At 41.3% G+C, this 24,413-nt stretch overlaps 4 protein-coding genes and 2 non-coding genes across 8 annotated transcripts; 2 read left to right on the top strand and 4 right to left on the bottom strand.

The window, feature by feature from the left end:
• Positions 1–1,559: 1,559 nt before the first annotated feature.
• plbd1b (phospholipase B domain containing 1b) lies at positions 1,560–14,303 on the bottom strand. Its single transcript, XM_029457148.1, has 11 exons — positions 14,025–14,303; positions 13,141–13,363; positions 12,914–12,997; positions 12,349–12,490; positions 12,122–12,268; positions 10,856–11,000; positions 9,232–9,432; positions 3,663–3,803; positions 3,397–3,582; positions 3,204–3,310; positions 1,560–2,392 (listed from the first exon to the last, which is right to left on the bottom strand). The coding sequence occupies exons 1-11, from the start codon at positions 14,089–14,091 to the stop codon at positions 2,216–2,218; spliced, it is 1,620 nt and encodes a 539-aa protein (XP_029313008.1). The 5' UTR covers positions 14,092–14,303; the 3' UTR covers positions 1,560–2,215.
• Positions 4,044–7,307, bottom strand: LOC115025095 (pentatricopeptide repeat-containing protein At1g10270-like). 2 transcript variants are annotated; one of them, XM_029457149.1, is made up of 6 exons: positions 7,221–7,307; positions 7,008–7,073; positions 6,863–6,931; positions 5,989–6,725; positions 5,777–5,920; positions 4,044–4,387 (listed from the first exon to the last, which is right to left on the bottom strand). In XM_029457149.1, the coding sequence occupies exons 1-6, from the start codon at positions 7,270–7,272 to the stop codon at positions 4,073–4,075; spliced, it is 1,383 nt and encodes a 460-aa protein (XP_029313009.1). In that variant the 5' UTR covers positions 7,273–7,307; the 3' UTR covers positions 4,044–4,072. The 2 variants fall into 2 exon arrangements, with proteins under 2 accessions (XP_029313009.1, XP_029313010.1); XM_029457150.1 differs by having other exon boundaries at positions 4,222–4,387; positions 5,777–6,725.
• Positions 9,003–9,096, bottom strand: trnai-uau (transfer RNA isoleucine (anticodon UAU)). Its single transcript has 2 exons — positions 9,059–9,096; positions 9,003–9,038 (listed from the first exon to the last, which is right to left on the bottom strand). It is a non-coding gene; the product is annotated as a tRNA-Ile (tRNA).
• Positions 14,258–14,330, bottom strand: trnar-ccu (transfer RNA arginine (anticodon CCU)). The gene has a single exon. It is a non-coding gene; the product is annotated as a tRNA-Arg (tRNA).
• Positions 14,331–14,718: 388 nt separating this feature from the next.
• On the top strand, positions 14,719–17,195 carry cby1 (chibby 1, beta catenin antagonist). Of its 2 annotated transcripts, none has more exons than XM_029456425.1 (5): positions 14,719–14,845; positions 15,088–15,186; positions 15,625–15,730; positions 16,229–16,341; positions 16,703–17,195. In XM_029456425.1, exons 1-5 carry the CDS (start codon positions 14,840–14,842, stop codon positions 16,781–16,783), a joined length of 405 nt encoding a protein of 134 aa, XP_029312285.1. In that variant the 5' UTR covers positions 14,719–14,839; the 3' UTR covers positions 16,784–17,195. The 2 variants fall into 2 exon arrangements, with proteins under 2 accessions (XP_029312285.1, XP_029312286.1); XM_029456426.1 differs by having other exon boundaries at positions 14,762–14,933.
• An 865-nt stretch (positions 17,196–18,060) lies between these two features.
• Positions 18,061–22,413, top strand: pdap1a (pdgfa associated protein 1a). Its single transcript, XM_029456953.1, has 6 exons — positions 18,061–18,257; positions 19,707–19,789; positions 19,869–19,943; positions 20,208–20,332; positions 20,472–20,623; positions 20,803–22,413. The coding sequence occupies exons 1-6, from the start codon at positions 18,245–18,247 to the stop codon at positions 20,835–20,837; spliced, it is 483 nt and encodes a 160-aa protein (XP_029312813.1). The 5' UTR covers positions 18,061–18,244; the 3' UTR covers positions 20,838–22,413.
• Positions 22,414–24,413: the final 2,000 nt, after the last annotated feature.

The following is a 24,413-nucleotide window of genomic DNA, read 5'->3' on the forward strand; positions in this document are numbered from 1 at the left end:
TTCTGCTATATTATATTATTTTAATTCTGCTATTTTATCTGTTATGTTATACTATTTTATCTGCTATTTTATATTATTTTATCTGCTATTTTATCTGCTATTATATACTATTTTAATTCGGCTATTTTTATAATGGTACTTCAGACTCATTTACATCAACACTGTGATTATTGTACTGTAAATGCTCTTATTCTGTCTAATCTTCTACTAATTGTTATGTTTTTGCTGTGAAGCACTTTGGGCTGCAATTCTTGTATGAAAGGTGCTATACAAATAAAGCTCTTATTATTATTATGATTATTATTATTATTATTATTATTATTATTATTATTATTATTATACAGTATTTGTGAATTTCACAAAGGGCTCAATACAATTTATCTTAACCTATAATAATACATGATCAAATATTTTGTTATATTTTGTATTATTAATCTGAATCTTCAAAGTAACTAGTAAAAATGTAGTGGAGTAAAAAGTACAATATTTGCCTCTGAGATGTCGTGAAGTAGAAATATACAGTAGCAGGAAGTGGAAATACTCAAGTAAAATGCAAGTACCTCAAATTGTATTTAAGTACAGTACTTGATTAAATGTACTTAGTTACTGTGCACCACTGGCTGTACCTTTATGTGGCGTGTTTGTGCAGAAACCTCTTTTAGTGATCATGTCTGTCCAATTTCTTTTATTTTTCTTTATTCCTCATGCAGAGTACCATCTATTTGACATTTATCAGAATCAGAATTTGGTTTATTGTCAAGTAAGTTTTTACTTAAAAGGAATTTCCTTTGGTTTATAATGGTGCATTCATAAACACAGTAAGAGAAATTAAAACGTAAAAGAGTAAATAAAGAAATATTATGAAAAACTATTATAAAACCAAAGAATGTGTACAAGAAATATAATTATACAAAAAAAAAGAAAATACGGTAAGAATATGACAATTAGCGTGAAAGAATATGTACAGTATATCTGAATTAAAAGTGGAAGAGCTGTGCAGTTTTAAAATCATGGGAGTAAAGTAAAAATATATATAGAATTACCATAATAATACCTATAATGTATACAATACGTGATTACAATGAGTCATTTATTTTAAAAGTATTTGTATGGGAAGGATTCTTTCAACTTTATGATCCATATAAATGGTTGGATATATTCTTTGCACAAACACTAACACACTTATTTCTGTTTCATACAATTTGCAATAATTTAGACTGGTTTACTAATTCTGGTTTAAATCTATAGTTGTTGATCACACGTTGTATAAGTGTTCTTTCAGTATTTAATATAAAAGATAGTTTAGTTATGTCTCCATTGAATCAGCTGCTTTGAGAAATTAATTTAAACGCTTTATTTTGAAAGCTGCCCGAGTTTTGGGTTTTGGTCTTGTTCTCTCTGACAAACTTTTGACAAAGAGACAAAAATAATGGGTCTTGTAGTTTTTGTAAAAATATTCTGGATACTAAATAAAGGAGAAAATGCGCCACTGTTTATTACGATACAGCATATGAAGAATTTATTATCATGAAAATGATGTTAGATCATTTTGTTCCACACTGTATAAACCTGAGGAAACATTGCATAGAATGTAACACAAAAACAACAAAACAAATAAATTAGTATTTATTAAAAACAAATTAAAAATTAAACTTTGTGGAACAAACTTTTACACATTGTGTAAAAACACTGCTGATAAATCCATAATCCTCATGTTAATTCAGAGTTCATTTGAATTAAGTAAATTGATTTACAATAATGCATTTTAGGAGGATGAAGTAATGGATTAGTAAATAGTTAAATAACAAACAATCAAGGGGGTGTGCTTCTACCTCAGACCGCCATTAATCAGCTTTAAAATAATTGACCGCAACACTAAATTCAAATAGACTAAATATATAAATATGGGAAATTAAGTGCTTATATTTCAATTATAATTTTGACCAAATAGAGTGCTGCAGGGATAACATATACATACAAGACCTTATTTCAGGCTTCTAACCAAAAACACATTCAAAAACACCATTGGCTTGGAGACGAGGGAACTGGAAGTGCTAAAATGAATGCTAACTAATTTCCGGGTTTTAGGACTCTACTAGAGGGACATTTTTATCATATTTTGCACCGGGATGTTCAGTGTCGTGACAAACATTTACTCCTGATTTGAAAAGCATGACCTGTTCCTGGATGGGTGGTGTATTCTGTCTCTGTGCTCTCAGGGCCGACGCAGAGTGGGCCTCATAGTGACAAAGGGAAAGTTGTAGGTGTGTGGGAGGCCCTGATGAGTCGTGAGGTTGAAGGATTGCCATGAGAACGGACGCAGGCCCCCCTGCGTTGTGGGGCCGTTTATTGCCTCCGCGACCAGCTGGACAGCCATCTGGTAGTCCGTCACCTGTACCGTGAGATGGGTATGATGGAAGGAGTGAGTAACAGGAAGAAAGTTGGGTTATTTAATATGGTTAAAATATCAAATCCATGAAGACATTTCTGTTGCCGTTAATGGAGTTTAGTCATTCAAAACCCGCCCTTCACTTATGTTTGGATTAATGTGGGTTCCATTACATTTTAAAACTCCTGATCAAATAAAATTTGACATTTTTAGAGAGAAATTAAAAGGATTCAGTGTTTCCCCTCAGTTTCTTTCTTTAGAGTGGAACAGACTGAAGAAAGCTGCAGGGGAACACAAATATTCCATGTTAGCAGCTCTTTAAGGCAGGGTAACCCAGGGTACATCTCCTAAACTCTGGCATCTTTGATTACCAGCCAGTTATTGTCTTCATCTTGCGTGTGTGTTTCTGGAGACGCATATTGTAGCAGGAACAGAGGGGTTTTTGAGTTCTTTGCAGGTGTTTATGTCTCTGTACAGATTTTGCCATCGCGATAGCTTCACAACTGTACAAGATGCAGTCACAAACTTTACAGGTGTGTAGTTGAGGTCAAAATGAAGGCCGAGTTCAAAGATGGGTGTGGTCCGGGCAAGGGGGCTGGAAATAGGAGGGGTAGGAAGTGAAGAAGGGGGCATGCTGACGTTAGCATTTGGTTTAAAGCACCACTGCCGAGCTAGCATGGGTGTTACTCTTGGGCTTGTTAAACAAAGAATATATTTAAATATGAAGAAATGTAAATATTATTGCAGGTTAAGGGTCTTGAGAACATAAAAGACATTTCAGATTTTTTTTTACAGTACGTGCTGATGACCTGACCTTAGTGTCATAGCAACCTCCTGGACGTGGTCTCCTTGGTCTCAGGTCATTACGGCAACAGATTGTTTTACATGGATGACCCTTGGAGTACGGGTCTCTCTTATAGTCTGAAAGTCATAAAATCAGGAGAGAAAAACAACTTTAGATCAGACTTAGAAACTGGATCACCAGAAGTTCTCTTTCCTGCACCTACTGTTGTATCTCATGAGGTGTTTGAGGGAGCTGAGGTCAGACACCTTGGCCTGGTCCCTGCGGAGGATTTTGGCTCTGGGACAGAGGTCATAAGAGAAGTCCTCTCCGTATCTCTTCCACATCACACCGTACCCACTCAGGTTGTAGATTTCAGCATGAAATGGTATGTTGTAGGAGGGCCAATAACCTGCCAAATTCAGTACACTAAGGTGGAGGTTGTCGAGACACAATACTGGATAAAACTGAATCGAGAAGTCTGTTTCTTACCTCTGCGTAAAGCGCGAGTCTGATCAGAGTGTACCACCTTCCCGGGAATCTGCTCCACCACAGTCAGAGATCCATCCCTGATACTGTGACCCAGAGAAACCCTGTTCAGGTCCACCACCATGTACTGACTGTTATACGTACCTAAAATACAGAGAGTGACATGCTGTTTCCTGGCTTACAGACAGAGAACACAGGGATTACACTAAAAGGACTTGGCAGTCATGGTTTTGTATGTTTTAACCACAGATGCATATATTTTACATATCTGCTTGCCAGTTTCCAAAGCACGCTGTTAGTTTTCTATGGCAGGAAGTGGTTGCTTCATAATCAACTCGGAGAGACTTGAGCTTGTTTAAGAGGTAAACCATTTAGTCATTATTATCAATAAGGGTAATATGGTAATATTGGCTTTATCTAATAAAAGACCAAAATTGGGAATTAATATCGATATTTGCACACAAACTAACTTGCAGTCCTAATGTATCCAAGAGATGTTTGTGCAAGACACAAGATTGCATTTTCCCAGGCACCCCCTCCGAGAGAAATGAGGAAACAAATATGTGGGTTAAGAGTTTATTTACAGCACAGATCAAAGCAGAGCTGCAGTCAGAGACATGGTTACTGTAATGGACACGTCGCTTGCCGAGGCGTGGTGGTCGCTCGACGTCTCGTTCTTCAAGGCGTGGTGGTCGCTCGACGTCTCGTTCTTCAAGGCGTGGTGGTCGCTCGACGTCTCGTTCTTCAAGGCGTGGTGGTCGCTCGACGTCTCGTTCTTCAAGGCGTGGTGGTCGCTCGACGTCTCGTTCTTCAAGGCGTGGTGGTCTCTCGACGTCTCGTTCTTCAAGGCGTGGTGGTCGCTCGACGTCTCGTTCTTCAAGGCGTGGTGGTCGCTCGACGTCTCGTTCTTCAAGGCGTAGTGGTCGCTCGACGTCTCGTTCTTCAAGGCGTAGTGGTCGCTCGACGTCTCGTTCTTCAAGGCGTAGTGGTCGCTCGACGTCTCGTTCTTCAAGGCGTAGTGGTCGCTCGACGTCTCGTTCTTCAAGGCGTAGTGGTCGCTCGACGTCTCGTTCTTCAAGGCGTAGTGGTCGCTCGACGTCTCGTTCTTCAAGGCGTAGTGGTCGCTCGACGTCTCGTTCTTCAAGGCGTAGTGGTCGCTCGACGTCTCGTTCTTCAAGGCGTAGTGGTCGCTCGACGTCTCGTTCTTCAAGGCGTAGTGGTCGCTCGACGTCTCGTTCTTCAAGGCGTAGTGGTCGCTCGACGTCTCGTTCTTCAAGGCGTAGTGGTCCCTCGACGTCTCGTTCTTCAAGGCGTAGTGGTCCCTCGACGTCTCGTTCTTCAAGGCGTAGTGGTCGCTCGACGTCTCGTTGGCCCAGGGAACCACGTCGCTCGACGTCTCGTTGGCCCAGGGAACCACGTCGCTCGACGTCTCGTTGGCCCAGGGAACCACGTCGCTCGCCGTCTCGTTGGCCCAGGGAACCACGTCGCTCGCCGTCTCGTTGGCCCAGGGAACCACGTCGCTCGCCGTCTCGTTGGCCCAGGGAACCACGTCGCTCGCCGTCTCGTTGGCCCAGGGAACCACGTCGCTCGCCGTCTCGTTGGCCCAGGGAACCACGTCGCTCGCCGTCTCGTTGGCCCAGGGAACCACGTCGCTCGACGTCTCGTTCTTCGAGGCATAGTGGACATTGTAGTCGCTCGACGTCTCGTTCTTCGAGGCATAGTGGACATTGTAGTCGCTCGACGTCTCGTTCTTCGAGGCATAGTGGACATTGTAGTCGCTCGACGTCTCGTTCTTCGAGGCATAGTGGACATTGTAGTCGCTCGACGTCTCGTTGGCCCAGGGAACCACGTCGCTCGCCGTCTCGTTGGCCCAGGGAACCACGTCGCTCGCCGTCTCGTTGGCCCAGGGAACCACGTCGCTCGCCGTCTCGTTGGCCCAGGGAACCACGTCGCTCGCCGTCTCGTTGGCCCAGGGAACCACGTCGCTCGCCGTCTCGTTGGCCCAGGGAACCACGTCGCTCGCCGTCTCGTTGGCCCAGGGAACCACGTCGCTCGCCGTCTCGTTGGCCCAGGGAACCACGTCGCTCGACGTCTCGTTCTTCGAGGCATAGTGGACATTGTAGTCGCTCGACGTCTCGTTCTTCGAGGCGTAGTGGTCGCTCGACGTCTCGTTGGCCCAGGGAACCGAGTCGCTCGCCGTCTCGTTGGCCCAGGGAACCGCGTCGCTCGACGTCTCGTTGGCCCAGGGAACCGCGTCGCTCCGACGTCTCGTTGGCCCAGGGAACCGCGTCGCTCGACGTCTCGTTGGCCCAGGGAAACCGCGTCGCTCGACGTCTCGTTTTTCGAGGCATAGTGGACGTTGTGGTCGCTCGCCGTCTTGATAGCCAGGGAACCACGTCGCTCGACGTCTCGTTGGCCCAGGGAACCACGTCGCTCGACGTCTCGTTGGCCCAGGGAACCACGTCACTCGAAGTCTCGTTCTTCGAGGCGTAGTGGTCGCTCGACGTCTCGTTCTTCGAGGCGTAGTGGTCGCTCGACGTCTCGTTCTTCGAGGCGTAGTGGTCGCTCGACTCGACGTCTCGTTCTTCGAGGCGTAGTGGTCGCTCGACGTCTCGTTCTTCGAGGCGTAGTGGTCGCTCGACGTCTCGTTGGCCCAGGGAACCACGTCGCTCGCCGTCTCGTTGGCCCAGGGAACCACGTCGCTCGACGTCTCGTTGGCCCAGGGAACCACGTCGCTCGACGTCTCGTTGGCCCAGGGAACCACGTCGCTCGACGTCTCGTTGGCCCAGGGAACCACGTCGCTCGACGTCTCGTTGGCCCAGGGAACCACGTCGCTCGACGTCTCGTTGGCCCAGGGAACCACGTCGCTCGACGTCGCGTTGGCCCAGGGAACCACGTCGCTCGACGTCTCGTTCTTCGAGGCATAGTGGACATTGTAGTCGCTCAACGTCTCGTTGGCCCAGGAAACCACGTCGCTCGACGTCTCGTTCTTCGAGGCGTAGTGGTCGCTCGACGTCTCGTTGGCCCAGGGAACCACGTTGCGCGACGTCTCGTTGGCCCATGAAACTGAAAAGACATTAGATTAATAAACAATTGAGAACTAAACTTTTGAAAATACTCACCAACCATGTAATGCTAAACTCAAAGTAGCCTTAATTTTGGCTAGGGAAAAAACCTCCCCCACCTCTGCTCAGCCTGCTCACCTTCTTGCTCCAACATTGACTGGAGCAGTGCAAAGGCCTGCTTTAGGGAGATGTCATTGGGAGACAGATCTGTAGTACAAAATTAAATTAAAGTTAATGTCAGAAAGTAGATTCTTGAGAGTATAAGAAAAGTAATAATATTTACCTCTTGATGTCCTCTGCAGCCCTTCATCAGATCTTTCATTTATATCTCGAATTGACAAACAAGAACCTGTGGACAGTGCATTTGCTTTAAAGTTTCTGCAGTTTGATGGCACATTTCACAAACATGTTACAGCTAAATGACATGTCAGGAATTGAGTAATTGATCTTTCTCCACTATCAGTGTCTTAAATACAAGTTTCAAACAGATACATACCGTTGGCAAGACAAATCGTCAGCACACAAACAAGCAACCAAACAGCTCCCATGGCTCCAATAGAAAGTGTTGTCTGTGCCACATGGCAGCTCTTTTTAAAACAAACATCATGCAGGAGGCACAGCTGCTGCAGATCAGCTCTAATTAACCTAAGTGAAAAATCCAATTTAGTAGATTATAGAACTTTGAGAATGTTGTGTGTATGTTAAGAAACAATCCTAATATTGAATACAGTCTCACATTAGGTCCAAACACTGAGAAAACTCCATTAAAAAGAGAAAAATGACAGAACATGTCAAAGATATCCCTCCTCTCAGATGCAATAAAGGCTTTATTTGGGAGGATGGCAACTACAAAGAACCCCTACACAAACATTTAGTACATGCAGAAAAAACTACTTTTCAAATAACAAAGTTTATGTTATTTATAGATATTAAATCCCTGCACATCCACACAGGTTTTTGCAGTTATTGTGGCTGATTAGCTCTACTTTATTATCCAATGAGGTTATTATTCCGCTTCGGTTTGTCGGTTTGTTTCTCGGTTTGAGCTGTGTTGTTGGAATAGAAATACAGAAAATAAATAAGTAAAAAAAAGAGACTTAGCGGATCTTTCAAAGTCAGAGGATCACCAAAATCAGTAGGCTTCATCCTCTGGGGATCTTGAATGTCTGTACAAATTTCCCTGCAATCATCAAATATTTGTGATTGATTCCTTTCTATACATCAAGTCTCTGCAAGTACATTATTACTGTATTGACGTAAACTCCTGACTTTCTAGAAGGAAGGAAACAATCCAAAAACACTTTCTTTAACCTTTGGAAAGTTTGCATTTCCATAAAACACACATGATTTGGGCCAAAACATGCAAAACCACCACAACAGTATGGTGGCTTTATCTAATAAAAGACCAAAATTGTGAACTAATATCCACCGTAGGTTATGTTTGTTTATCTGTCTGTCTGCAGGATTACGGAAAAACTGCTGATTTTCATAAAACTTGGTGGAAGGGTGTAGCATGGGCCGAGGAAGAACCCATTACATTTAAGAGTGGCTCCAAATCATGTGACGGATATACGCATTATTTTTCACTTATGGAAACGTCCAAGGCGTAGGTATGTGGTCGCCAGTAGCATTGCTTTTATGACTGGCACAACAAAAACAACATGCACAGTCTTGCATGTGCCTGAGGGATCAGATATTAGAGGAGGAAACACGGTAAACACTGACTCCAGAGTTGCACAAACAATAAATCCCTATCTTTATCTAAATGAAATGAAAACAAAGGCAAAGGTTAAGGCCACCACAACAGTTTTATAAGAGCGGTGTCTGATGGGTAATGTCAGTCACAAGAACAATATGTCCTGTTCTCCTCTGCCCTCCCGTAGCAACATGACGTAAAAGATCAGAGCAGCTGCACAATTCGTACTGAGAAGGATGGTCTGTCTGAGAGTCTGGTGAATCTCTGTGGAGTTTTACATATTCAGCGTTTTAGTTCTGGACTAAACTATACTTGGATTGTTTATTTAATTTACACTTGTGTATTGTCTTTATTCAACTTCCAGTTGATAGAAGCCTTGCACTCAGTAGTCAGGGTCCATCTCGTTGGTCATGCTGGAAGAACATTAGCAGACTTACATTGAACTAACTACAGGAACTCTGGGTGCCTGGCTCTTGGGACTTGGAAGAGAATTGGGCCTATTCAGAAGACAACAACAACATAGTGATTATGGGGATGCATCATGTAGAATGTCGGCAGGTATGTGATTGATAAAATCATCTCTGCTCCAGGTGAGGCTCGAACTCACAACCTCGGCATTTCTCTGCAGAATACTGTCTTATAAGTACCGCGCGCTGACCGATTGTGCCACTGGAGCCTCTTTTCAAAGTGCAAGTCGTTTGATGGAGTCAGCGTTATAATATGCAAGGCAGGCAGAAGTTATAGTTTGTATGATTAAAAGGGTATTTCAAAACTAGATATTTGATTTCGAACCCCCTGAACAGGATTTCACCTGAGTTGTATTTGGAGAAGATATGCGCCCACTCCTCTCCGCTGTGTGCCAGGCTGTTGGCCAGCCGGACTCTCTGCCAGGCCAGCAGGCTGTGAGGGTTGAGCTGGGAGAACAGGGAGACGTTGAAGACACCAATGGAGGTCTGAGTCATCAGCAGGCCCCTCCCGAGCAGGTAGAAGTCGTCCAGAGACATCAGGAAGCCTGCAGCAGGAGGAAGTGGAGGTCAGAGGGATATTTACCGGACAGATATGAGAGTAATATCGGTCTTCCAATCTAACTCTCAGTAAGTAAGAAAGAAATAAGAAAACGTCATCAAAGGAGTAAGAACATTTTCCGACACTGCTAAATGTTTCACATTGTCAGATAGAAAGCAGCTTAAGAAGGCGGCAGGGGGGCAGGACTTGGTTAGCATTAGCCGGAAATATTTTCTGACTAATTAGTTTGCAAAGAAGTTCCCAACAGACAAACTTCATTAGACTCCAAATGACCCTAACCCTAACCCTAACGCTCCTAACCACTTCCCAAAGTAACCCTAGCACCTAACACTGACGCCCCTTTACTACAACATTGCACAATGCCTGAAAATGGGGGGGCAAGACTTGGTTAAAGTGTCTACGACCTTTCTTAACCAAACCCTAGCACTAGACTCCCTCCAGTGATATCCTTGGCATGCCTGCCTCTAAATAAAGCGCATTAAAATCATTTGTTTTCTGATAGCAATGGAGCCTGTAAGAGGATTTTATGGGAAAACTTATCCTCCGCACTCGACAGTGATTACACTTCATCACGGCTTTGTTTTGCACACACACTGTTTCCCCGTCATTGACGGACTAAGCTGGGTGCTTAGCAGAAGAATTACTTTCAATAGAGAATGCACATTAAGGATGTGGGTTAAGTCCTTGATGTCAGCGTTTATATTTTTTTCCAAGATGAAAATAAAACCGTGCAGATTAAAGTCAAGCAGGTCAGAGCTTTTACAAGAAAGCTGTGCTTTGCTGTAGTGGAGGTTGACAAACTCATTCTCAGAAAACACTGTTTCCTCTGCAACAGGTGTGTCAAACTCAATTTCACTGAGAGCCACACTGAGAAATAACAATCCCATCAAGGGCCAGATATATACAGTTTATTGGTGTGCTTTTATTTAATTGTAAAAAAATACAAATGACATTTTGATTCACAAAATAATCCCTAAAAAAGATGCTTAGCTATCAAAGCATTTAGTCCAGCAAAACAACGTTACAGTTTTACAAGAACGCTAACATGTAGCCGACTCCTGTTTCATGGGCCTGAATATGACATGTCAATAGTTGTGTGGGGCATTAAAGAATAAAATAAAAGATCTTCCATCATGTAGTTTGCATGTCCCATACAGTTTAGCCTTCTGGCATGCAATCGTATACACATAAAACCCTAAAAAATACAAATAAACATTGCAGGCAGAACTCACATGGAGCCCACAGACCAATGTTGAAATTCTATTTATCCACATAGACTGGCCTATTTCCAAACACCAGACAATAATCTCACTTTTGCAGACGTAATTTATGCCACGTCAGTAGTCTGATGATCTATTATGTGAAAGTGTGATATTGTGGTGCGTGTGTGTGTGTGTGTGTGTGTGTACCAGGGTAGCTGCTGAACGACATCTTTCCAGTGGCGGTGTGTGTGTCGGACACCCTGAAGTCCCAGTGTTTATAGATACGCATGGTGGCTGCATACGTATACCAGCTAGAGTGGCCGAACAGCAGGTTCTCAAAGCCTGGCAGCACCTTGGACGCAGAGGAGGGAGACAATAGGACTGTGCATGTTGAGTCTGATGTTAATCAAACAGTGGACGGGCATGTATGATATTTCCAACATACCTGCAGAACTGATGTTGCTATTACTACTAAAGCTGTACTTTGTGTTTAGTGCTACTTACAAAATGTTAACAAAACAGTACCATTAAAGAGATTGTTGGGATGTTTTGAAGTGGGGTTGTATACTTACAGAAGCTAAGCAATGTACTGCTGTGGACGGGGGCAGCAGCTAAACGTAATTTAGCCACTTAAAAAAAATCTAAATCAATATCAGTTTATGTGTACGCTCTATTTTAAATATTTTCACTGCTTTACCTTGCGGTCAGAAAGCCATTTCCAACAGTTATCTATGCTTTCTTCAAAGCCACCAGACTCCATTGACAAAAACTGTAATTTTACCTCGCAGAACACAGGAGTTGTTGGTCTACCGCCGCCTTGATCGGTTATTAGTTTGTGTTATTGTGTGACTTTGGAGAATCCAAAATAACCCTTTAAAACACAGAAGTCACACAATAACACAAACTAATAACCGATCAAGGCGGCGGTAGACCAACAACTCCTGTGTTCTGCGACGTAAAATTACAGTTTTTGTCAATGGAGTCTGGTGGCTTTGAAGAGAGCAGAGATAACGGCTTCAGTTCTACGTTGGAAGGGCTGCAACAATGTGGTATTTAGAAAATATTCTAAATATAGTGTTCAATTAAACTGATATAGGTTTCTTTAGATGGCTAACATTAGTTTTGCTGCTGCCCCGTCCACAGGAGTACAGTTTCTCCAAACTGGGACCGTGCAGACCGTCACCTACTTTAGGTCTCACAACCCCAAATCTGAACTAACCCTTCAAGGTTCCTGTTATCAAATGAGATATGAAAAAAATAAATCTCACTCTTTAAAATCGAATAATGTAGGAATCTGATTGCACTCTCCTCACTTCTATTTATGAGTGTGGGTGGAAGAGAACATATCCTTCTCCCACTGGCCTTTGGCACATATTGACACTTCAAAACAAGCATGCACAAGGAGCCACAATAAAACTAATTAGTCTTCCTAAGTGCTCCCTCGCAGCTTGAGCCAAATGAGCTTGGCCTTACCTTGACCAGAGCAGTGCAGTGGCCCATTCCTGGCATCCTGAAAGCACTGGTCCCTGTGGAGGAGTTGGAGCGAGGTGTCAGAGCTGGGACGAGGTCCAGGAGGTCGCCAACGCCATTCAGAAACTGGAGGGCGAACACTGACAGAGGCTGGATGTGGAAGTGGCAGAGATGAATGAGATGATACTGTGACAACACTCTCCAACACACACAAACACACTTTCACACACCTCTCTGTGTTTGCTTTTGGCCCACTGTGCAGCTCCGGCGTGGAGACCGTCCAACTGGGCCAGAATCAGTCCCAGATGCTTCCACAAGGGGTCGCTGTGCCTCCGCAGTCTCTCCTGCTCTCTGGCCCACTGCTCCTGCTTGCTGTGGATCAGCAGTACATTTACTCAAGTACTGGACTTAAGTACAATTTCAGGGTACTTGTAGTACTCCACTCACAGTGACTTTGCATTTTAATATTTTTCCGGATTTATTGCAGGTGTATAAACCTATATCCTCCATCGGACACGCGCGTACACGTCACACAATTACATTCTTTACAAATAATTATGTTGCACGAGTACAGAGACTAGTGTTTGACAAATATGAGACAACACTGGTGAAGCTGACAATATTTCATCAATCAATGACCTAAAATGTGGAATTTCTACATAAAATATTGAGTAATTCAACCAAGAAACCTATTTAGAAAGATGAAAAACTAGCCTGCAGCTGAAGATGAAGTCATTATTAGACTCATTTCTACCAACTAGGTTTAATCATGAACATGAACAGATAGGACTGTACCTTAAAAACCTTTTCAGAGGATTCAAAACCTTCTCGTCCTTCAGGAGTTGAGGGTACATGTTGGAGTAATGATTGAACATCTGTCTGCGGAGAGAGAATAAGAACAGTGGGAATTATTAAACCATTAAAGCAAACAAAGATACTCAACTTGCTTTGCCCGGGGGCCACTTATGAAAAGAGACACAAATACTAATTCCATTTATCAAGTGTGTTTTATTTGCGCTCACGCAGCAGTGAGATAACCCTCCAGGTATCCAGCCAGGAAGAAGGTGGTCTCGTCTTCCTGCGTGATTCCTCCGTGACCTGCACAGATCTCCAGGACGCCCCATCCAGAGAGCAGCATGGTGTCATTGAAGTACCCGTAGGCCCCCCCCTCTGTCTCTATCACCCCCTCCTTCAGGAGCACACTTTTCTGGGCAGCATCCCAGTACACGGTGGCCTCTTGGAGCTCTACCATTAAAGGAGGAAGGCCCGGGTCACAGGGTTGAGGTTGGATAACAATCATTATGTAAGATAATGTCATGACACCAATAGGAAAGGAAAACACAGCTTATAAATAAAGACCTTTTCTTATGTGTTGCTTGTTGGTTTCAGATTACTCTTGTCATATATTAATTGTATTTTCTTATTTGTATATTTATGTTTCATTTACACATTTTTATATTATATAATAGTTTTTATAATGTTTATTTTTTTCTTTCAATATTTGCTCTCATTTCTCTTTGTTTATGTATGCACCATTCAGCCGAATCCAGATACTGATCTGATCTTATTCAGGTAACATATATTTACCATTTCAAATTAAATCTCAATTATTCAATGGGGACATTTGCACATACAAGGAAACAAAAAGGATATTATTGCCTAAATATATATTGATTTGGTATTTCGAGGTTAATTATTATGTGTCATTATTTAATTTGTTTAATCAAATTTTAAATAATGACAGAATACAGCAGAAACAAAAAATAACAATATATAAAATCGTAATTTCCAGGGAGACAAACAGCAGTTCTTTATAAACAGTAGGTTTAGCGTTAACTGAATTATAGTCTATCGATTCAAAATAAGTTTGTATCATGTCCAGACAGGCCACGGAAAGGTTACTCACGGTAAGTTTGCACCGATGCAGCCAAAGTGCTCAGCAGTACGCACAGTTTGATGCTCTGCTTCTCCATGTCAGCTGATATTTCATAAATAAATCTTATTATTAAGTATAGTTACTATATCTATAGAGAGCGACGGCAAAGAAGTGAGATTTCTCAAGAAGCTGAAGTTGGGGAAGCGATGTTACTGTTACTTGCTCGATATCATCCTTACGATAGTCCATGCAACAAAAGCAATCACCCCAGATGGGACTCGAACCCACAATCCCTGGCTTAGGAGGCCAGTGCCTTATCCATTAGGCCACTGGGGCTGTATGAAAGGTGGGCGGGGTCAAAGCACTTTATAGCTGGACTCCACGATCATGGACTACTTCTCAGATAAGTGGGGATATTTGCGTAAAACTTCCCTTTTTACAAGTTGTGTTACTGAAACAGCATTTTTATTAATTTATCATACACAATATGTGTACGAATATAAACGCTTGGATAGGCTGAGTGACGCGATCTCCATGGTGATGTGTTTACGTTACATGGATGGTTCCATTATCTCCCCTAAATAGGGGTACTTATTTTTATGTTTTACGTCTTTGACTATTGAAATATGCATACAAGGCGCTATGTACAACATTCAGGCGCCGGGATACATTTCAAATATCGTAAACGTGCCTTTCTACGGCTTTATATGAAAGCCGTGCAATATTTCAGAGTGTTGTCAATATAGACAAATGGAACCTTCGCGCTTGCGCAGTAGCAAGTATGGTTTTGTTTGGAGAGAACATATTTTCAACCCCCACGTTAAGAATTTAAATGATTAGTCTTAATGGAGGTAAATATATGTGATATATATTTTCAGTGACAAAACAACTACTAACCCACCTGCTGTGACGCAGTCGACAGTTTCAATTCAATGTCAGGTAACGTTATGAGTAGCTAGCGAGTGTTAGCCACCTAGCGTTAGCTTGGTAATGTAGCGTTAGCAACGTCAAACACAGTTACAGCACTGTGGCTACGTGATACTGCTCTTTATAAAATACTAATGCTTCCATTGGTGTACTATATTTTATACAGGACCTTAAGAAATCACTAAAGATGCCGCTCTTTGGGAACACATTCAGTCCGAAGAAGACTCCACCTCGAAAATCTGCATCTCTGTCCAGCCTTCACACGGTGAGTTTACACATTACTGTGATCATGGCAGCAACATTGTGCAAATAAAGTCCACACCAGTATCTCTAATTGATCCCTTATTGAATGTACTCTGATCAATCAAGAGGATATACATAGGGGATCAACAAAAGCACGTAAATAAAGAACGTGTTTTGAGACTGCTGAAGTGTGGATAGTGCAAAAAGTGTTTGTATTGTTCATTGATCATGCATGCAGACTGATCTATTGTTTATTATTCCCCATCCTGCACACAGCTATACAGCTCTATCATTAAAACAGTTATTTTGCAACATATTTGGTCATTGTTTAGTTTTTTTAAGCATCATTGTCTTTCTTTTCTATATTTTTGTTCTTGACTTTTGAAATACTTTTGTTGTACTAATCTTTATTGAAAGTTTCTTGAAAGTGAATAACCTACTACCTTCTCATCTCTTTTAGTTGGATCGCTCAACGAGAGAAATCGAGCTGGGCCTAGAATATGGACCTCCCGTGATGAACCTTGGAGGTCAGAGTTGGAAATTTGAAGAGGGACAGTGGATATCAGGTAATGAGTTTGCAAATGCTGAATACAGACCAGTGCTGTGGCCTGCTTTTACAGTTTAAAGGGAAACTTCACCTCCAAAATGACCAGTTGTATATCAATTACTCACCCCATAATACTGTACCTTAATTAGTGAAGAAAACATTGTTTTTCTTGCATGCTTCCACGGTGAATGAAGAACCAAAAACTGAGAAAGGTCTTGATGAATTGAAGTAAATGGGGGCCGCTTTTAACAACAGTGAAACCATATCAAAACATCCGTTTACAAACTCTCACACAACTCGTGCAGTATAATCTCAGTCTCATTTATCCAGTCGTATGCTCACTGCATTGTTCTGTTGTTAAACGCAGCCCCACATTTACTTAAATTCATCAAGTATTTTCTCAGTTTTTGGATTCTTCATTCACGATGGATGCATGCAAGGTAACACAGGGGGAGTTATTGATCGACAAATGATAAACAACATTAATTCTTCTTGTTTTCTGTTTTTGTTGAACCAGAGTCTGGTGGGAATGCGTCTGGTAGGGAAGTGCAGCGGCTTAAGAAAAGAAATGTACAGCTGGAGGAAGAGAACAACCTCCTTAAACTTAAGATTGAAATTCTCTTGGACATGGTAACAACTGACCTTTGGCCTTACATTCTCAAGATCATTAAAGATGCAATATGCAGGTTTATGCAAGGAGTAGTAAAGTTTATTTTGGCCTGCTCCTCAAACCCCTTTCAGACGGATGCAGTGACCTTTGATAAACCGTTTGTCATGTATGAATGTGCCGATAGATATTATCCCCCTCAGGCTCAAATACCATGATTGCAACATATTGACAGTGTATCACAGGTCTAACACTGCTTGGATTTGTTATTAAATCCTGCATAATACTTTTTAATTATACACTTAATTACCAGTGCAAATGTTAATGTAATTTAGTGTCTTACCATATATTTTAAATAACTGATTTGTAATATTTCTCTTCTAGTTGACAGAGACTACCGTCGAGTACCACCTGATAGAGAAAGAAGTGGAAGATATAAAGACTCAACATCGAAGGAAGAAATGACTAATCTGATCGGATGCCTTCATTTTAGGAAACGTTCTTCATTCACAGAGTTTGAAGTTTGTTGATGTAAAAAATAAGTCTTGCTTTGTTTTGTTTTTGTTTGTTTGTTTTTGCTCATAAATGCAGAGATGAAATGAAGTGCCCATAATCTCTGCATGATGAGGATCTTGTGCTGTAGGTCTCTGCCCTGCTTGTATTTAATTGGAAAAGCAGGATCAGATTTAGTGACTACTTTTATTTGTTCTGTCTTGCATTTGTAACTGTAAATCTGAAACGACTGTGAACATTGTTGTTCAATACACTGCATCATTTCTACATCTTTTATTATTAGTATTAGCCAACATTTTCCTTTTTTAAAGATTTTTTATATTTACTGTATTTTCTATTAAGATTAAAAGTTAAATTCATCACAGTGACTGTGCAATTTATTTATTTCAGTTTTTCAAATATTACCCTAACCACTTTTGGATTGGATTGAAGACCAGAATAAATCTGAGTTTCCCCAGAATATGTGAGCAGTAATGTTGCCTGCTCTTGCATAAATTATCATAGTAATTTGAAAGTTTATTCTTCACCTTGGGAAGAGTAGTTTGACAGAAATGTTTTCTCAAGGTGCATTTTCTAGCTTTTTGCAGAGCTTTAACTTGCAACTCAGTAAATGGACCTTGAGCAAAGTTGTTTTGTGTTTAAAAGCATAATGACATAATGATTCAAGGATAATTTATTGTCATTATGCAACACAGTTGCACATCAAACTGCAGTTATAGCTTAGTCCATTAAGCTACACACGAAAAACATGACAAAACAGAACAAAAACTGGTAGTACTGCATTCCTGAAGTGCACTTTTTTGAATTTGCAACAGTAGGAGAGTAAACAAAAAATAAAAAGGTAAATTATCTGGGCAGATTACATAATGTATGTCCTTAGTATTGATTTATACCAACCAGGATGGCAAATCTGGTGTTTTTTTATCTTCTGCATCTCTAATATTTCAAGTAGGGCCTACACACTTACTATATTGTAATTATATTTCTATCCGTTGTGAAATGTAGTTTTGAATTTCAATGTTTGTGTAAGAATGTACTTCCCAATACTTTTATTTATTTCCAAAGTAGAACTGCGCATTGATAATATCCTGTATTGAAACTCAATAATGGGTTCCTGCCAATGAAAGGCACGACCTTATAAATTAGTTTCACTCGCTTTAGGTAATTGGTGGATATACACGTCAGTCAAATTTCCCAGTGCAGCGATTGGTTGAATAGTTCTAGCTGCGCAGGCGCACTCAGTGTGAGTTATTGCAGCGTTTCGACCGACGTTGTTGCTCTCGACAGCGGGATAGACGAAGTAGTTCTAGCCTTTTCTTTCATCACTTTAAACCGCAGGCTTTGCTTGTACAACTGTCAGACTATTCAGTGATACAGTAGTGGGCTTCATTAGTATACACATCACTTCTAATAATGCCTCGGGGTGGTAAGTATTATTATTCAAGTAAATGTAACATGCTAATGTTTAGCAAGCTAACTCTAGCTAGCGAATTGTTAGCTGAAGTAGTGTGAATTCCCGTTGAACTCTCACATGCTTAGCTTTTAGCATGCTAACCGGTTAGCATGGTGTTTTTGCGGGTGTGAATGATTCAAGAAAGACACAGTATGTAGCAATAGTGATTAATTAATGTCTTTAATGAACACTTGTTGGTCATTTCAGTATCTAAACTGTTTGAATAGTTACATTTCTGGCTATTTGTGTTCAACTGCCAGTAACGTTAACCAACTGTTACCATGTGCACAGGAGACCGACATATTTGTTATCATTTATTTTAATTCCTGGCAGATAGCTATTGTTACTATCACCAGATACATTAACAAGTGTTGTGTCAAAGTATTTGCTAGCTGTGTATCTAGCTGTCTTTAGCCGTAATGTCGTCATGTAACACTCCCTAGCATTGACATTTGCCGGTGCAGGTAACGTTAGCTGGCCCTCCGTGAACGTTATGTGTGACTCACCACACACACTGTCTCTGCAGCTTTTTAATTCACTATTTTTATTTATCAAGGACAGTGCACATTAATCAACACTTCAGTTTGCTCCTAAATGTAAATGTGCCACAATAAGCAGAGTAATGAGCTCATTTTTATCTGTAGTCCCTGGGCAGGTAGTTTGGCCTAATGTTATCAATGCAATGCTTCAGCACTACAACACAATACGATTCAATTAATTAAATGCATATATACATTACGAAAGTAGCATATATGTACATATACTTGTATACAGTATATGACAACACAAGTATGTAATGGCAGTGCCAGTCATGAAGTAGTATAATTACTCATTATTATACGTTTGATTGCTTTTAGCCATCTCTTGAGTTTGTTTAAAGATAAGGTACTTGGTGCTCTCTCTTAATCCAATGTGAAGAATTTAACAGAGGTTGGTGGCTCTGACTGTTTCCCCAAACTTCGTCACATTTTATGATGTCTTAACACAAATAACAGGTCTGAACTGAAGTGGGATCTTATGATCCAGATGTGGTTAGGGGCAGGTCTGTCCACATACTGCGCGATGCTGTTCTGAGTTTGTATTCTCAAGGTTGTTTGCACTTATTGTAAGTCGCGTCGGCTAAATGTAATGTACATAAACACAGCCACATAAAGCCATCCAATACTGCATCACCGCAAACTCGTGACTGCCAAAATGAGCATATTGTGTAGTCCATGAAATGTCCTCTCTCAGTATCAAGAAAAGGCTTGCAGTGTTTATTAAAGTGGCCACACATTTAATCACATTACTTGGTACAGTTGAGTGGATGTAGAATGACTGTAAATGTGTCCTTGTACTGAAAATGATTCTGTTAATGTTCTAGTTTGCTTTAAAAACAGTTGGGTGCACTTGCCATTAACAACTCTTACACTTGTGTTACAGGGAAAAGGGGCCACAAGGGCAGAGGGAAGCAATTCAGCAACCCAGAGGAGATTGACCGACAGATGAAAGCGCAGAAAGAGTTGGTGAGTGAACAATCTTTGTGGCAGACATGGAGTTACCCACAAACAAGGTCCGGTGTGATTTGAATGTGTTTGTTAACAGGAAGAAAATCCTGATGCAGTGAAGGAGGGCTCTGCAGACTCCGACGACGAGAGCAGCAGTGATGACGAATCTGACGTGAGTGGGGGCAGGGGTCTAATGTTGACTTGAAAGTGAAACTACTTGGCCTAGAAGTTGGGGTTGAAGGACTGACGTCACACCTCATGTTTAGTGTTGACGTTTGGCCTCCATTTTATCTGCTATCAACATCCTTGTGTAACTTTGTTACGTTGTTTTGTGTCAGCGGGAACAAGAGTGATTTTTGAAGGATAAAACTACCAGCTCTGTCCGGGTGGTTTCCCATCTCACTGATGTTACAAAGGTGTTTCTTTTTGCACACAGTCCAGAAAAAGGAGTGGCGTGGAGGGGCTTATAGAGATTGAGAACCCCAACCGTGTGTCTCAGAAGAGCAAGAAGGTGGCTGAATTGGACGTCAGTGCTCCCAGAGAGCTGTCTCGCAGGGAGAGGTAGGTGTCACTCAGAAACGTTTGTATTTGTGGTGTTTTTGTTTAGCTTCTGAAATTAAACGACGTGTCTAGCACCGTGCTTTTTATTTTGATAAAGTATTACTTTATCTTGCATGTCTGCCTTCCTGTTTTCTCCCAGAGAGGAGATCGAGAAGCAGAAATCAAAAGAACGCTACATGAAGCTCCATCTCGAGGGGAAGACTGAGCAGGCCAGGGCCGACCTGGCTAGACTGGCCATCATCAAGAAACAGAGGGAGGATGCAGCCAAGAAAAGAGACGATCAAAAGAAAGGTGAGGACACGACGACACCCTGAAGGCTTCTGTAAAGCTGCAAAGAATCACTTCGCTGGGTTGAATTTGTTTTGTTCTGTTAAATATGTAGCTTAAAATGCACATCTATGCTAGTGATGAAATGTCCAACTGGTGTGTAACGTTTTACAACCTGTTGCTTCTCTTTTCTTTTCGATCAGAAAAAGATGGCGAAGAACCCAAATCAAAGCGCTAGTCGTCCACCTGAAAGCTTCAACATGCACTTCAGTCTCAGAGGGATGGAGAGAGAAGGAGATCTGGAGGAAGAAAGCGGGGAGGGGGACCAGTACAAATGACATCAGATCAGGGGTGCTCCTGAACTCCTGTCCCTCATTTCAAATCAGAGGGGCGTGGGTCTTCCATAACAGCGTGGTCAGGACGGGGAAAACGGGTGGACTAAAGTGAGATGAAGAGGAATGCAACATTTGGGATGCCTCTAGTTTTCTTCCTCAAATGGAGACAATCGCAGGTTTTCCAAGTGCTTCACTGCCTCTTTACTCTTTGCCCACCCACCAGGGTTTTAATTCTGAAGCTGCTAAAGTTATTTCTTTCGATTCATAAATTTTTACATGGTTACCTAATACAAGTTTACGTGAAGACTGAACAGGTATTACAGTGAGCGTGCATGGGGATATCTTTTGGTGCTTTGCTTCTCCTTCCATCTCGCCTGTTTTGTAAGAAGGCAAACCAGACGGAGAGAAAGAACATTCAGAGGATGAACGGATCTCTAGGAATCATACGATGTAGTTTAGTATTTGTGGATATGTTGCACAAGACATTGGTATAATTTTCTAAAGATTTAAGTTCTTTTTCCCATCATCCAAACATGAATATTCTTATTTCTCTGCCAGCTTCTTTTTGTCCCACTATTGTTTTTGCCATGTTTTGACCCCCCCCTTTGTTTTTCTCAATTGGAAATTCAGTCTGAAGAAAAAGCTGTCCGCCTACCACAGCATGTCTAGAACGTAGAACACATTTAGTTTCTTTTTGCTTTTTTCACGGATCTTTTCCCCAAATTTAAACTTTGCTCGCTTGAATCCTCTTATTGCCGTCAGTTCAGAAGTGTTTCAGAATGTTTTTTGTGATCCTTTGCTCAAAGCACCTGGAATATTACTTGAATTGCCTAAAATAAGCATTTTTAAGTTGTTGAACATCAGTGCTGGAAAGCATTGTCTCAAACTGCCTCAGTAACCGTGGCCTTGCCCTGTTTCTGATGGGGTCCTCTGTGGTTCTGTAGGAGGGATTGTGTCTTTTGTTGCCTTTTTACAAAGTTTACACTAAGACCAGTTTACTGTCTTTCTCCTGTAATTAAAGTCCTACAAAGAACCTACACTGAATTAGTTTGTTAGGTACACTCGTACATCAGCACCACTTAATTACAGCTCAACTCGACTGAAACGCAACATGTTAAACTTCCCAAAGAGAGGATTTACTGCAGGTCCGTTGTATTGTTTGGACGGTGTGTGTGATAACCTGGTGACTCGGTGTGGGGGGGTTTGATCAGGAAACAGTGCTCCCTATAACATGGAACTAGCTTAAAGAACAAACCTGTTGAAACCACAAAGTGAGAGAAATGTAGCCACAGCGTAAAAATTGATTCCTCAAGTTTTCCATCATGTATTTGAAGTCATTTTTAAAAATAAAGTCATTAATAGATAAGTGACTATCTTGTGTTTTATATTCAAAGTGTTTTCAAGAAGCTCGATCCTGAAAGTGATGGCGGCAAATACAAGCGTTTCAAAAACATTAAATATTGCAGAAGATTTGTTTTATTGTAGAAATCAAAACTTATAAAATGTAACATAAAGAGAAAACATTAAGTCATACTGATGATGCACTCAACATAGAAGCAGGAGATTAAACGAATGTAGTTTAAAAGAAGACTTAATATTAAAAGAAAGATCATGTAGCATATTAACTATATGAGCACGTGTCTCCAGTAAGATGAATATCGCCTGCTGAACTTCTGGTTTTTGTTTTCATGGTATGTTACATCTTTGACTTCCAGCTTAATTAAACGGTTCGCTGAGAATCCTCAAGTGTACTGACATTAATTAAATGTATGTTTAACTTAGAGACAAATAGTAAATATGCATTATTTATTCATGACATAGATTTATGTGGTTTTACTAAATGACTTCTAGACAGATTGATGCTTCACACACATTTCCTCTGTGGAGTCTTTTCGCTTTTGCTGTAGAAAATATTCCTTTTATGTGTTCGTTAGTACATCTGTGACTTAATATTCCGTTAACAAAGAAGGTTTGTTCCACTTCCTGCCTCAGAGTTGCAGTAATAGCATTTATTACTGTTTTATATTCTTTATAAGTGACGGGAAACATTTGAGATCTGAGATTATTCCTCATAGCTGAGAAGTTGAGCTTCATTATTTTGTAAATCTGCAAGCGCAAATATATTCCTGTCAATCCAACGTTGCAGATATAGAGATGTATTAATTGCAACAACCTGTTGATGTAATTGAATCCAGAAACTTCTCAAAGACGTGTTAGTTCTGTGCATGTTGCTGTTGCCAGCGGACCTCCACCTGAACATGTGTGTGCAGCTCTGCATGCACTGCCAACGTCTGAAGAGACATTTCACCACAACCCAAAGATGGCAGCAGAAGCACTCGTGCTGATTCACCTCGTACTTCTGCAGAGCCATGACTCAGGCTGCTGCAGCTGCGTCACTGTCAGATGAGCTCCTCCTTCACATCCTGCACGTTTAACTGTATTATTCACAGAAACTTGAGCTCTCACGTCCCAGAGAGCGAGGGAATGTCCCCACAGACAACACCGTTTATTTCATCAGTGGGTTACCTCATGTGGGGTATATACTGACTCAACAGACGTTTGTTTCAATTATTATTACTTCAAAGTGGATATAATCAATGTTTTTGTATTCCCAATGAGCCACTTGACTACTTGTGTAGTTAAAGGACTTGTGGGTAAGAGATGAACCCGACTTTGCAGATGCCCTCAGCTCTTTCGCTCTCATTGTATTGTTTTTGGCCACAACAAGCGGCTATTTTGAGAAAAAACACTTCGATAACCGACTAACTAAACTACCTGCCCCCCCAGCAAATTAAATAGATAAAAAAGTTACGACTAGCTAGTGAATGTGAAGCTTTTAGCAGCTAAAGAGCCAGAATGTCCTCCCAGGAAGTGAAGACCAACACCAGCTGAGTGAAGATGTAACTTGTCTCCATGAATGAATGAAGCAGCTGGATGTGCACATCAGCAGGTGAAGCATACACATGTGGTATTATGTTAATGTTTGTAGCTTACAACTGGTTTTATATCAATAAAACTTTAACTTAACTGTGAGAAGAATAAAAACCCTTAAGTTTTAACAAGAAGGTTTGAGAAGAGATACTAATTTAAAAAGTAATTTAGACTTCAGCCAGCTGCTTTGATAGTTTCCTCATTTGGCCTTTTCACATCCTTTTAAATGTTACTTCTGTAAATGCTAACAGTGTGTGCTCTGTTAGCATTTACAGAAGTGCTACTAACCACAGCTTGCCAGAGATTTATTTTAAGAGCATAAGCATCACTTTAATGACACGGAAATCAGAAACATTACATGTAGATGTATCCTCTTACACAGTTCTGTCTGGAAAACTGAATAAAACCCAAATAGTATTATACTTCTACAACACCAATCACTCATTTCCGTGCACACACAGTACGTTTCAGTGGCTGACTTTTAAATCATAGTGTGACAGCCACATCTCTCTTCCCCTCACAGCTGACACTATGTGCAACTTCCTCAT

The sequence above is a fragment of the Cottoperca gobio genome, chromosome 19 (genome assembly GCF_900634415.1).
Source record: "Cottoperca gobio chromosome 19, fCotGob3.1, whole genome shotgun sequence".
In the NCBI taxonomy this organism is placed as follows: domain Eukaryota; kingdom Metazoa; phylum Chordata; class Actinopteri; order Perciformes; family Bovichtidae; genus Cottoperca; species Cottoperca gobio.